This window comes from Stegostoma tigrinum, chromosome 10 (genome assembly GCF_030684315.1).
Source record: "Stegostoma tigrinum isolate sSteTig4 chromosome 10, sSteTig4.hap1, whole genome shotgun sequence".
Lineage (NCBI taxonomy): Eukaryota > Metazoa > Chordata > Chondrichthyes > Orectolobiformes > Stegostomatidae > Stegostoma > Stegostoma tigrinum.
In genome coordinates, this window is record NC_081363.1 from 82060017 (window position 1) to 82075100 (window position 15084).

Consider the following 15084-nt stretch of genomic DNA (forward strand, 5'->3'; position numbering starts at 1 on the left):
GTTTTTCGGAATTTTGAGTAAAATGTCTGCTTGAATCAAAAAGAGGAAGATGCAGGCGTTCAGTTTTAATCTTTGGTTGCCACACTTACTCACTATTTAACTTTCACACGAAAATGCATGGTCAGTGCCAACACTTATTAATTAATTAACACAATTGCTACTAATCTATTTGAGACAGAAAAACACAAAAAAAAATTTCAGTCAAATAGAAACGTTTTAAGGTATAAACGTGTAAAAAATTACAAATACTTTTTAAAAAAACTTTAAAAGGGGCATAATATTTTCCTGATGTTGAGAACGTTGAATAATCTTTTGTCAGAACCCAATATGTGTTCAAGTTTGGAATGTTGGCATTTTAAACTGCAATTCAACAATAAATCCCAAAATTGGAAGAGCTGGAAATGTAACACTTTGCTCCAAAATGTAACATTTCAATATACAGATACAGAAATTATTATATAAACTCAGGACAGTGTCAAGACAGAAAGCAGTTACAGAGTCATAGTCATAGAGTTAAAAGAAGGTATCGAATATATCAAATAATGGCAAGTTTTAAAAGCTCAGTTACTACACAAGAAGAGAACAACCAGGTGATTGGTACTGATTTCAAGATGGAAAGGTTTTTTCGGCGGGGGGGGGGCTTGGAAGGTGGGGAGGAACAGAGAAGTAGTAGGAGAGGTAGATCAACATGGCAAGAGCTTAACAGCAACAAAAAAAAGGACAGATTACAGGAGCTCCATAGGGTAGCTAATGATGGGACAAAATTGGTTGCAAAGAAGAGGTTAGTCATTGGCCAGGATGATGCATATTTAACTAATCAGTTGACAGACCTTTCTTCTTCTGCCCTTTTCAGTAGTGGCAAAGATGGTGGAAGATCTTAAGGGCCTATAGAAAATTGAGAAGAAAGTATGTTTGATAATAAGAGGAATGCCGCTTCAAGAAAGGAGGTAAGAATACCACTTCCAGAAACCAGACGCTACAATAAGATCCATTAAATGATTACTTGTATAAGATTAATTAATGAGCACAGAATGCGTAGGTTGAATTTTCACTCCAGAGAAATAATTGTCATAATACATCATTACCATTCCAATTAATTGAAACTGCAGTTTTAAATTTCTTTTCTCCAAGGGCTTTAGTGTACTGTCAAAACCAGAGTGCAGGCCAGAGAAAACACAGCTGTAATCTCTAGTTTCTCATGACCAGAAAGAAGGATTTCAGCCAGAAGCTTATGAACCATTACATGTCTCTGCAGAATTTCTGTCCTTCGAGAACATTATTTCACATCCTTTGAGAATTGAGTCTAAATCTGCCTGTTTACACACTGAAAGAATGGAGTCAAATGATTCTCTATTTTATAGACTCTTTAGGTCTACTACAGGAATAATCTTCAGTTTTTCACATTTTTATATAAATCTCAGCTCTTGATTATAAAAGTAACACACTGTAAATTTAATATATGGAGCTGCCTGGCAAATGACAGCCATTTCAATGTATCTATTATTGAGTTCATTTGGCTAAAACTTCATGTTGGAATTTGCAGAAACAAATAAAGTCACTTATTAAAAAATTCATTTTACAAGTTTCTTTTGAAGGAAATGTATTTTCATTGCGTTAAGGAAGTTGAATACATCTTTTGTCAGAACTTAATATGTATTCAAACTTTTACAATGAATCACAAACTTAGATTTTATCTTTGTTTTGAACCTATTCTTTAGAAGAAGTTTTTAATTCTCTCCTAAGCTAGGTAAGTGTTAGCTAGTTCTGTGACTAGACTTGTGGAAAATCTGAATTGTAACATGCGAAAGGAACAAAAAATGGATGTTAGACACTTGGCCCTTATTTCAAGGGAGTTGGAGCATAACGGTAGTGAAGTCTTACTATGAGTGTACAAGGTGATACCATATCTGGAGTACTGACAGCAGTTTTGGTCCTGTTATTAAGAAAAATATATTATTTCATTGGAGGCAGTTCAGAGAAGGTTCACTTGGATGATCCCCGGTATGGAGGGATTGTCTTGTGAGCAAAGATTAATCAGGTTGCGACTCTACTACTGGCGTTTAAACAAATGAGACATATAGGATTCTTAAGGGGTTGAACAGGGTAAATGCTGGAACTATGTTTCCCCTCATGGGAAAGTCTAGAATCAGATAGTGTAATTTAGGAATTAAGGGGTGGCAATTTAAGGGTGAAATGAGGTGCAATTTCTTCTCTCAGAGGTTTGAATATCTTTGCACCTCCTTGCCACAGAGAGTTGTAAGGACAGAATCTTTGTGTATATTTAAGACTGAGATAGATAAATTTTTGATCAGTGGGGGAATGGAAGCTTATAGGATAAGGAGAAAAGGAGGAGGAGAGGGGACCTAATTGAGGTATACAAGATAATGAGAGGCATAGATAGAGTTGATAGCCAGAGACTATTTCCCAGGGCAGAAATGGCTAGCACGAGGGGTCATAGTTTTAAGCTGGTTGGTGGAAAGTATCGAGGGGATGTCAGAGGCAGGTTCTTTACGCAGAGAGTTGTGAGAGCATGGAATGCGTTGCCAGTAGCAGTTGTGGAAGCAAGGTCATTGGGGTCATTTAAGAGACTGCTGGACATGTATATGGTCACAGAAATTTGAGGGTGCATACATGAGGATCAATGGTCGGCACAACATTGTGGGCTGAAGGGCCTGTTCTGTGCTGTACTGTTCTATGTTCTATGTTCTAAGGGCAGGAAAGCAGAAGTGAGGATCAGCCATGATCCTATTGAATGGTGCAGCAGGCTTGAGACGCCAAACATAGAACAATCTTGAATGGCCTGTGATTACATATGACATTTATCCAAATCGATATTCCATCTAACTACCGTGGGTCCATTTTCTTAACACTGTAACGTAGAGAAAAATCTACTGCTCTCAAAGTTAAAAATATTCATCGAGTCTGCATCAATTTCTGTTTGAGAGAATGTGTTTCATGTTTGTTAGAAGTTGTTTCTATCTTGACTTCATTTTAAATTTATGACCTTTGTCCTAGGCTCCACACCCAACCATCAGCATAAAGATTTTCGCCCTATCTATCCTATTAATTTGATTCCAGATCCTAAACTGAGTTAAATTTTCTTTTAACACTATATTCCAGGCAATAAAAGTGTAGTTTATATATTTTGTATTCATAATTCATCCCTTGGATCCCTAGTTACATTCTTGTGAATCTATGATACACTCGTTCCAAGGTCAATATATCTGCTCTAACATGCAGTACCCAGAACTTTCTGCAGCATGCCAGATGTTGTCAAACCAAAGAACATTGCTGTAGTTTAACTTTCTTCCCATTATATTCTAGTTCTTTAATTATAAAGGCTAACGTACCAGCTTTTACCCATGTTTTGTACCTAAACAAATTTTAATGATCCATGCACATAGACTCTTAAAACAATTTCAACTTATAATGTTCATAGGTCTTCACCAATGAAATATGTATATTCTCATTTCTAAATTTGTTCATGGGCTAAACCTCATGAATATTTCATTGCAATGAATTCAACCTTTCAATTTTGTCCATTCCTTTTATCAACGTCTTTTAGTCATTTTATCATCTGACCACAGTACATACCACCAATTACTGTCTCCTTGACAAACAATAGTGTTAACTATCTTGTTATTTAAATCAATGATACATACACTGGTTGGTTAAGGCTCCAGCACAGATCCTTGTGCAACACCATCAGTCACTTCCTTCCAACTCCTTTCTTCATATCTAATGTCATGTTAGAATATTGTAATGCACAATGTTGCTATCAATGCTCAACAGTGAAAACCTTCATTTTGCTCTAAGATTTGTTAAATATTTGATCACAGAGTGATGGTAACATCATTAGATGTGGAATATAACATTCATGCAAATACTAGATTTAACTGCAGCCCTCATTCTCTGGAATAAATGAACATTTCTAAGATTGGTTATATCATTCAATATACAAGAACTTAGTTGGGGGTGGTCACTAAATCTGCTTGTATATAGAAACAGTCAGTAAAAGACAATTCATTTGACAAAATAAATGGAGAGGGAGATGAAAAGCTTTTAGATTTGATGTCATCCCTCTATGGTACGTCCATTTTCTTGATACTTGATTGGGTTTAATTAAAATGCATGCTTGAATTGTTGATGAAATCTTCCAACCATGATGTTAAAGCACTGGGATTGAGAGAGTACTGACACTTTTTATTTTTTGACCTTCAGTTTAAAGGGGCATTAAAACTATGAAATATTCCACAATTTGATAATGAAGGAGGGCTTTCATTGAAATATCTTCCAGAAAGCTCTGGAAAATGATCATTTGAAGAACAGATTAATTTTAAAAACCACTCCTTTCTAGTGGTAAGCACAATTGATTAAGATAGGCTGGGATTCCTCAGATGAGTTCAAATTAAAAATGCAACTTTCAGTAGGTATAGTACAAATGAAAATCAAGTGGACCAAAGAATTAGAAGGGAAGCAAAATCATTAGAAAGCTAAAACTATACAATGAGGAAAGACTGATGGATTACAGAAAAACATTTTAAATTATTTTAGAAATGAAAAAGCTAAAGAAGAATAAAATCAAGTGGGATTCCAGTTTGCAATGACAATACTGGAGAGCTGCTGTCCCTCTGATGTGTCAGCATCCCTCCTTAGTGGGATTTCAGTGCTGCTCTAGTTGGGGCAACGATTTAATATCCATGATGCAGTATGGAGCCCTGGCAGCAGGGCTTCTGCTGCTAATTAGGCACAGTGCTTCATTCTGTTACTGATTTCAAACACTGGGTCAACAGCAGTGTCACCAGTTTTTATTCGGGAAGTCAGGATCCCCACTGCCTGCATTAAATTTGCCCTGTATCTCTGTTTTCTGCAAAAGTCTTAACGGGAACATGGAGGCGATTGACCAAGAAGATAGTTTTACCACAGAAGTAGCGCTGTGAAAACTGATGAAGCTTAATATGGAAATGTACTGCACCCTGAGGGAAGCGGAGATGTCAACCACATCCTTGGATTATGGAAATTGTACCAGAGAACAGGAGAGTTGCCAACGTAAAGTTCATGAGGAGATTAAATTAGATAACAATATCTGTGAAATCGTAGTACAGATTTTCTAGATACCATAGCACAAAATAAAATTAATACGTATTTTGAAAGACTAGGACTAAGTACAGGCATCTTGGGTTTGCAAATGACATGTCATATTTGACAAATTCAATTGAAATTTTGAGGAAGTAACAGTATATTGGTAGATGAAACAAGTGGCTGTTACATATTTATCTTGTGAAGAGGAGTTTGATAAAATGAGCCAAATGGGAGACTCACAGATAAAATTGCTTTTTTCAGGCAATCTGACAGCATGGACAGGAAGAGATAACAAGGCGTATACCTGATGAACCCAGCAGGCCAAGCACATCAGAGGAGCAGGAAAGCTGACCTTTCCGGCCTAGACCGTTCTTCAGAAGTTGGTTAAAGGATACGAAAACAAAGAATAGTAGTTAACATTGAAAGGATATAAACAGAAGTGTTCCCCAGGGGACCACAATTGTGAACACAATTGAGACAATTTAAAAAATGGGAATTATTTTCCTTATTGCATAAAATGTTATAAGGAGATCTGGCAAATTATTAAGAGTTTGATAAGGTGAACAGGTGGCTGTACTATGCTATTCAAACAAAGAACTACCAAACCTGCTAGATTCTTCCCCAAAGCTTCCAAAATCCTGCCTATTTCTGACAAATTAGAAGGGTTCTTCCTTGCAAATCTTTTCTTAGTTCCCAGGTTTCAGAATTTCCTCTTAAATTTTCATAAATCTTCAGGCTACAGGCATACATGTTTACAAATTAGGACGAGTTGGCCATTCAATCCTTAAAACCTGCTCCATCATTCAATGAAATTATAGCTAATCTGTCTGTAATCTCAAAGTTGTATTCCTGGTTACTCTAACAACCTTTGACCCATTAACAACAATTTATCTACATCGGCCATCAAAATATTCAAGGATTTCCACCACCTTTTCAAGAAGAGAATTCCAAAGACTCTCTGTTTTTAATGGATGACTTCTGATTTTTAAACAGTTAGCCCTAGATCTAGATTCTTTTATGACAGGAAATATTCCCTCTGCACCCACCCTGTCAAGCCCCCTCAGGATCTTATATATTTCAATCAGGTCACCTCTTACTCTTATCAACTTCAGGAAATAAAAGCCTAGTCTGCCCAGCCTTTCCTGATAGGGTTACCTAATAACTCCAGGTATGAGTCTAGTAAGCCTTCTCTGAATATCCTCCAACATATTTATATCCTCCCTTAAACAGGGAGACAGTATCGTGCACAGTGCTTCAGATGCAGTCTCATCAGTGCCCTGTATACTGAAACATATTCTCCTTACTTTTGTATTCAATTCTCCTCACGATAAATTATAAATTACACTGAACATAGAACATTACAGCACAGTACAGGCCCTTCGGCCCTCGATGTTGTGCCGACCTGTCATACCAATCTGAAGCCCATCTAACCTACACTATTCCATGTACGTCCATATGCTTATCCAATGATGACTTAAATGTACCTAAAGTTGGCGCATCTACTACCGTTGCAGGCAAAGCGTTCCATACCCTTACTACTGTCCAAGTAAAGAAACTACCTCTGACATCTGTCCTATATCTTTCACCCCGCAATTTAAAGCTATGCCCCCTCGTGCTCACCGTCACCATCCTAGGAAAAAGGCTCTCCCTATCCACCCTAACTAACCCTCTGATTATTTTATATGTCTCAATTAAGTCACCTCTCAACCTTCTTCTCTCTAATGAAAACACCCTCAAGTCCCTCAGCCTTTCCTCGTAAGACCTTCCCTCCATACCAGGCAACATCCTAGTAAATCTTCTCCACACCCTTTCCAAAGCTCCCACATACTTCTTATAATGCGGTGACCAGAACTGTACGCAATACTCCAAGTGTGGCCGCACCAGAGTTTTGTACAGCTGCAGCATAACCTCTTGGTTCTGGAACTCAATCCCTCTATTAATAAAAGCTAAAACACTGTATGCCTTCTTAACAGCCCTGTCAACCTGGGTGGAAACTTTCAAGGATCTGTGTACATGGACACTGAGATCTCTCTGCTCATCTCCACTACTAAGAATCTTAACATTAGCCAGTACTTTGCATTCCGTTTACTCCTTCCGAAGTGCATCACCTCACACTTGCCTGCATTAAACTCCATTTGCCACCTCTCAGCCCAGCTCTGCAGCTTATCTATGTCTCTCTGTAACCTACAGTATCCTTCGTCACTATCCACAACTCCACCGACCTTAGTGTCATCTGCAAATTTACTATCCCATCCTTCTACGCCCTCATCCAGGTCGTTTATAAAAATGACGAACAGCAGTGGACCCAACACCGACCCTGGCGGCACACCACTAGTAACTGGTCTCCAGGATGAACATTTCCTATCAACCACCGCCCTCTGTCTTTTTCTGCAAGCCAATTTCTGATCCAAACTGCTATATCTCCCACAATCCCATTCCTCCACATTTTGTACAATAGCCTACTGCGGGGAAACTTATCGAACACCTTGCTGAAATCCATATACATCACATCAACCGGTTTACTCTCATCTACTAGTTTTCTGAATTACTTGCTGTAAATGTATATAACATGCATGAGAACCCTCGATAATCTCTCTCACTATTTAGATAATATGCATTTTTCTCTTTTTTGAGAAATCAATTATTTCACATTTGCCTATATTATACTCCATTTGCCACATCTTTACCTACTCAGCCTATGTACACATTTGTAACTTTTGTATCCTCTTTATAGCTTTCTTTCCTATTTATCATTGTGTTGTCAATCATTTGGTAATTATGCCTTCTATTCCCTTCACCCAAGTCATTTATATTCATTGTAAACAGTTGAGGAACTGATTCATCTGGCACACCAACCTGAAAAAGACTCATTTAGGCTTCTGTTTCTTATTAGCCAGTCAATCTTCTATAGATGCCAATATGCTAATCCCAACATTAGCTTTAAATTTTCGTCATAATCTTTGAAATAAAGCTTTATCAAATGGCTTTTAGAAATCTAAGTAAATAGTACATCCAGTGTTCCCTTTATCCAAAGTATGTGTAACTTCCTCAAAGAGCTCCAATAGCTTGGTCAAACATGGTTTCCCTATCAAGAAAACCATATTGGCTCTGCCTGATTACCTTGAACTTATTTAAGTACACTGCTTTAGTAATAGCTTATAACATTTTTCCAATGATAGATGTTAAGCTAACTGACCTAGAGTGCTGCTTTCTGCTTCCTGTCTCTGTTCCTTTCTGAATTAGGGAGTTACATTTGCTATTTTCTAGTCTAATGAGAATGCTCCCAAACAAGGGAGTTTTGGAAAATTAAAACCTATGCATCAACTATCTCACTAATCACATCTTTTACAGACCTTACGATGAATTCATTCAGGATGAAGGCACTTACAAGCCTGCAGCTCCAACAATTTACTAAAAACCCACTACAATTACCACTGGAATCTTTCTGAGTTCCTCCCTGCCTTCTGTTTCTTTGATCTGTCACTACTTATGAATGTTACTTGAATCTTCTATAATGAAAACTGACAAAAAAAACTGTACTATTTTCCATTAGTAATGGAAAGACACACTTTCTACAACACCAATGCTCACATTGTTAATTCTTCTTTAAATATTTATAAAAAATGCTTACTGTCTGTTATTGTATTTCTCGTTCATTCTCGCTCGAACTATACTTTTTCCCCACTTTATTTTTTTTTAGTCATTCTTTGTTGGTTTTATATTCCATCCAAACTTGTGTACGAAGACAGATAGCTGGTCAATCACATGCTTTCTCTTGTATGTCTACAACTGCATCTCTCCTGACCTATAGTTCAATCTAATTTACCAATTCACTTCCAGCTCTATTTTCATGACCTCATAAGTTTCCATACCCAAATTTTAAAACAAAGTCTCAAACCCACTTCTTTCTCCCTCAAATGGAATGTAAACTTCAATCACGGTCAGTGCTACCTAGATGCATCTTCGCTATGAGATCATTGATTAATCATATCTCATTGCATCAAACAAGTTCTAGTCCAGTCGGCTTTCTGGTTGACTCTATATCACGATGTTCGAAGAAACAATTTCAGAAACATTATATGGACTCCTTACCTAAGCGTCCTTTGCCCGTCTGACTTTTCCAGTCTATATGTAGATTAAAAATTTCCATTGATTATTGCTGTACCTTTCTGACAAGCTCTCAATATTTCTTCCTTTATACTCCCTTTCATATGGTTACTGTTAGTGGGAACCCATACATCAATCAAGTGTCTTTTTGCCATTTCTCATTGCTACCAAAACTACTTCCAAATCTTGGTTTGTTCCCTCTTGATTTGTACTGATACCAAGATTAACTTACAGAGTCTTGCCGCTATGTTATCCTAGTTATAAGTTCTTTCTAAATGTGTTGTACCTTCAGGTTCCAATCCATATCATCCTGTATCCGTATCTCTATAATGGCTACCAGATCATACTAATTTATATTTATTTGTACTGTCAGTTCATCAGATTTGTTTCGAATTCTATGTGCATTCAGATGCAAAGATGTCAGTTTTCTCCTTTTCCTCTCTTTGTAAATTCTAGCCTGTTGGCTGAGCTCACATTTCAAGCCCTTGGAGATTCCTCTCCAAGATTCCCAAATTGCAAAACCTCCATTCCATTGATTCCAGATACTTGGACCTACAGCAGAGTACTCTGAGTAGCAGCCCTCCTATAAACTCCCTTGAGCACGGAGTTTCCATCCCAGTTGTTCATTAAGCTGAGTCACCAAATTACTTCTCATCCCTTTACTGTCAGACTCCAAGACCTTATTTTGCTCCTGACAGACTTTGTGACCCCTTCTCATAACTGCCTCTTATATTGATAATTCAGTGCCCATGATAACAGTATTAATATCCCAGTGTTTAGAAATTTCCGAGAGACCATGGGAAAATGATGAGAAGATTATTGGTAAACCACAAAAACATGTATACAAAATATAAAAATACAGAAGTATATCATGTTTAGAGGTGAATCATAGGCATCTTTACATGGAAAGCAATAATGAATAAATGTATATTGATAGAGCATTCATGACACTGATCAGAGAGCATGGATTTTCGGATTCACTATCAGATCATTAGAACTCTATAAGCTGCAATATTATGAAAACTGCTGGAAAAGTGGTTTAAGCTACATCAAAACCACTAGCTCTCCTGCCTATTCCGGATGTAATTAATAGGTAGTTGGTTTTGTTTCAGTAATATTGTGTGCTCTGTTGACATTTGGTAATATTTTATCCCATCGGTATTAATAGTTACCATATTACAACAACAAGTGTCTAGACAACCTATCAAGTGCAACATTTGTACTGCTTCTCTGCCAGCTAGCAGAGTCTGAGGTCTGGCATCTATTCCAGTGCTGCCTTAATACTTTAGATACCTTCACAATGTGCAGCACCCTTACTATACAATCTAAATAGCAAAATTATCACTCAGAAATACACAGTATTTGTCAGAACTTCAAAATTTGAAGAGGTTTATTTCTCCCAGATTAAGATATCACATTTTTAATTTAGTGATTTTCACTGTACAGATATTAAATTAATTCTATCTAGGATTCTGAAGGGTGGATACTGACAGATTGTTTTTCCTGCTCAGGGAAATCTAGAACCCTGGGGACACTGCCTCAGGATTAACAGACAAACATTAAATCCTGAGATGAAGGTAAATTTCTTCACTCAAAGTATTGTGAATCTTTGGAATTCTTTAAAATCTTTGTAAGATCCATCATTAAATATACTTAAGGCTGTGATGGACATATTTTTGGACTCTCCTATAATCCAGGGATACAGGGAGAAGATTGGAAAATGGAGTTGAGGCAGAGATCAATCATGGTTACATTGAATAACAAAACAGGCTTGGGCTGGGGGAACTGCAGAGTTTTCTGCTCCTATTTCTTATATTGTAATAAAAAAGGAGACCACCATCAAAACATTTTATTACTTGCTTTGAGGGTAATGCTCGTCATTCTTCAAATGAATACATATCTGCACATAAATGAATGCATTTTCCTCCAATACTATTGACTTTAATAGAAGGGTGTTTAAATGGCTGTGCCATCTTGGAACATAATAAGTGTACGGTCTTCTTCAAGATCTGCTACACAAACTTGTTCTAATGCTGGATCCTTTAAAAGGAGACAACAGCTGGGATAGGAAACTGGTCTAAGTAAATAGTGAGCAGGAAGAGATACTGAAAGTTGCAATTGCTCTGTTTCAGAGAGAAAATGAGATGGCTTTCTCAGAGTAGGTTCAATTACATTCAAAAGAAGACACTACATATGGAAGGAAGTCTAAAATTCTTCAATTTCTGCACAAAAAACACATTTAAAGTAATTCATGTCATAGCAATCAAGGCTATTTTGCCATATTATGGCCAGTATTAGGAATAAGCTGCTCAGTTTCATGTTTGTAATCATGCGTTCTTCTTTATCTAAATCTTTTCATCATAACTGGGCATGAGATGAATCAATAGTGAGAAACAAAATAACTCTCCCAGTTAGGAGACCGAGATACCACGAAGCAAAATGACATAACGTATATATAAATCTCAATAGCCATTTGTTGTGCATGAGTTTAGTCTTTTGGTTCCATGTCCAAAATTATGTGCAGGCAAAACAGCTTTATTCCAGATGGATCATATACCCATTATAATATTCTCCATAGTTATGAGGTAACAGATAAATGGATTAAATGTTTCCTGGATGTGCCAGAGCAGGAAGAGAAAGTGCCTATTGTGCCTACTGTTACCTACATCAACGTCTCTGGCACAACTGAGTACCAGCCAGCTAATTAGGGACTGGCTGACAGTTAGGACTGCTGACTATTTTGCACCTGGCCAGCGAAACCCCCATTAAATCATGGGCCTAGGGATCATGCCTATCTGTAGTGTAGTCAGGCTATGACTCGGCAATCAATTTCAGTTTAACATGGGGAGGGCACACTCAACTTTTAATGATCACATTGCAAACAGGGCAACACTGACTGCACAGAATCAAGGGATATAGGATGTAAAAGAACGAGAAAGTTATTCAGCCTTCTGCATCTGTACTAATGGTCAACAAGATCATGCCTTTTCCCATAACCCTTGCGACAATGAATACCAAACCAAAATTCCCTCACCTTGTATGATCCACGTGCACCCACAATACAGAATGGGCAACATAAAATGTAAGTCAACTGCCTTTTTAATCATTTGAATTAGCTATTAATTGCACACTGTGAAAGGCAGGGAGGCGTCCTACGTTATTGGGACCATACTTTGTGAAGATATGGCGAAATTCCCTCAGTTAAACCTATCCGATGGTTTCTGGTCAGACCAGTGGGAGACAATACGAAGGTTATAAACTAAATACAGACTCAATAAACATTGTTATCTTACCAACTGGACTTACATATCTTAGCCTATCGACTCAGATTGGAGTAGTTAAAGAGTACAAACAATTTTTTGTTTAAAAAAGAATGTGGCAAAGTGGAAATCAGCAACCTTGACTCATGTTTCATTCATGTAACATATAATTAGGAATCCACTCCAGAGAATATATTTTAGTGTCAAACTTTATAGGCTCCTGCCACCTTTGTATTCTACAGATTGCACAATAAAATGACCCCTCCTTAAGATTACTAGAATATTACCTCATAACACCATCTTCCCAACAAGTAGTACAAAGAAGGGTCATTTGGCTTCAGCTCAATGGCCTTATCGATGTGCTCCTAGAAAAATATCAAGAGACACAAATTAGATGGTAAACTTGCTAATATTGCAGTTAGAAGTCAGCAGAATCTGACTGCGGATGTACACATCCAAAACACGAAGATACAGCTCAATCCACATTTCAATTTTTGTACGTTATTTAGCTCTAATTTGTTTTCTTTTTGTCCTCACCATGAATTCCTTACATAAATTCAAGAGATGCTAAGTGAGTGTTCTATTGTTGGAGGTGCCATCTGTTTTATGATGATAACCTGCAGTCTTGTCTGCTTACTGAAGTGGATGTAAAAGATCCCTTGCCACTATTTGAAGATGTGCACTGTGTTGCACATTTCTCCAAAGATATCTTGAACAGGTGAACTGATCATTTATTTCACTGTTGTTTGCTACATAATTTCCAATAAGCAAGTTGGCTACAACTTGTGAATACAGAACAAGTAATAACATTTGAAGAGTAATTAATTCATTGACTCTGAAGTGCTCCAACTTCTGAAAGGCAACAAGTAGAAATGCAAAACATTTCTTTCTTTCCACATATCCTTTCCGAAGCTTAATGGTTGTGAAATTCAGCTAGAATATTCCAACAAAACAGGAGATTGCTCTGTCTATTGAGTATGTATCAGTTCTTTGATACAGGGGCACAAAACTAATCCAACATCCCATTTATCTCTTGCAGCCCTGTCTCTTTATTTGCTTCAGATACTTTTGCTTAAAACATTCAAAATGGCTTCTGTTTCATCAATTTCTTATTGCAAAGTATTTAATATATGACAAATCTCTCTATAAAGACACCTCTTCTTACTTCTCTCATCAGTGATTTCCTTATGAGGGGATGTTCCCTATTCGCCTTAGCGAATTTAAACTGATAATTTTTTAAATATCTAAAGAAACTCCCATCTTTATCTGCACTGGAGCTTCAATGCCTCAAATGTTTCCTTATTGTTATAGCTTCCAAACTTTGATATCATGTTAGTGAAATTAAGATGGATGTTTTCCAAGACTAACATGCCCTTACTATAATAGGGCTGTCTATGTAGTACAATAAATGTCAACCAATCAAGGTTTTCTACAAATTTACCATGACTTGCAAAATCTTACAATGGAGAATGAAACTTCCAACTTTTCCTCTTCATTTACAAGAAAATAGCTACAACCTGAGCAATAAATGGAAGCTCAACACCTTTTGTTTGTGGGAAAACTGCAAGGCTGAAAGGGACAATAAGTAGGAATAGGAACAGATAGGCAGTAATTCAGAAATCTGGAACTTGCACTAAGTACTTACTAAACTAAAGAAAAAACTGAGTCACTCAGTTTTTCCTTTTAAATTTCCCAGTTTCTATCTCAATTCCTGTATTTCATTGAAATCTCAAGCCAAGAATGAATTGAGGGAATTATTCCCACAAATATGCTTACTTTGGTCATTGGTAAACTTCTGAATCTACTTACTGGATTTTTTGACATGATTCTAATTTTCTGAGATGGCTAATTTATTGCAACTTTTATCATCCAGAGTTCATCCAGAGCAGGCTCTGATTCAAGAACTGAGTGCAAGAAAGAACAGACGTACAAAGAGACACCAATAGTATTGGGACGAAAGTGAGAGCAAGAGTGAAAAAGTAAATTAACTTTGAAGGAAGCTTGAAAAGAGAAAAAAAGGAAATGATTTGTAAATATTATAGGGATTATACTTGGAACCGAATATTTTCTGTGTATAACTGAATTCAAACACATGGACAAAAACAACATCCGTGTATGCACAAGAACAGTTAGAAAATACAAGCCAAAAAATACAAGTCAGATCTGACAATGATCTGCAAACATTGACTATTCCCCATGGATTTCCCATTAAAACAAATAGCACAGCTGACAGACATTTCAACTTTCAAGCCAGTTATTCAGGGACATTGTCCAAATTAAGAAAAAGTGTAAGAAAAAGAAAAAGTGTAAGAAAAAGACGACTTTCATTTATAGAACATATTGCCATATTTTGCAGAAACATTCCAAATCACTATTCATATTAACATTAACATGTAGTTGTTGTTGTCCAGGTAAATGCAGCAGACAAGGTTCTACAAACAGCAATAAGGGACAGGTTTTCTTTTAGCTCTTTCATATTGAGTTATGTTGCGTCAACCACAGAAAAAACAAGCTATTAGGCCCATCTGATTTATGCTGGTGTACTTGCACCATATGAGCTTCTTCTCATCTCTCCATCTTGATTATCAGCAAAACTTTCTTTCGAACATAGTTATTTACCTGCTCTTTAATATAT

The 15084-nt window shown here is 36.9% G+C and overlaps 1 protein-coding gene across 8 annotated transcripts in view; it reads right to left on the reverse strand.

The window, feature by feature from the left end:
- The window catches only part of LOC125455417 (regulator of microtubule dynamics protein 3-like), a 224728-nt gene that overhangs the window by 25337 nt on the left and 184307 nt on the right, over positions 1 to 15084 (reverse strand). For all 8 annotated transcript variants that reach the window (XM_048537350.2, XM_048537346.2, XM_048537348.2 and 5 more), the window contains exon 8: positions 12737 to 12814. In XM_048537350.2, the coding sequence (XP_048393307.1) occupies positions 12737 to 12814 (78 nt within the window). The remainder of the gene's footprint in view (positions 1 to 12736; positions 12815 to 15084) is intronic.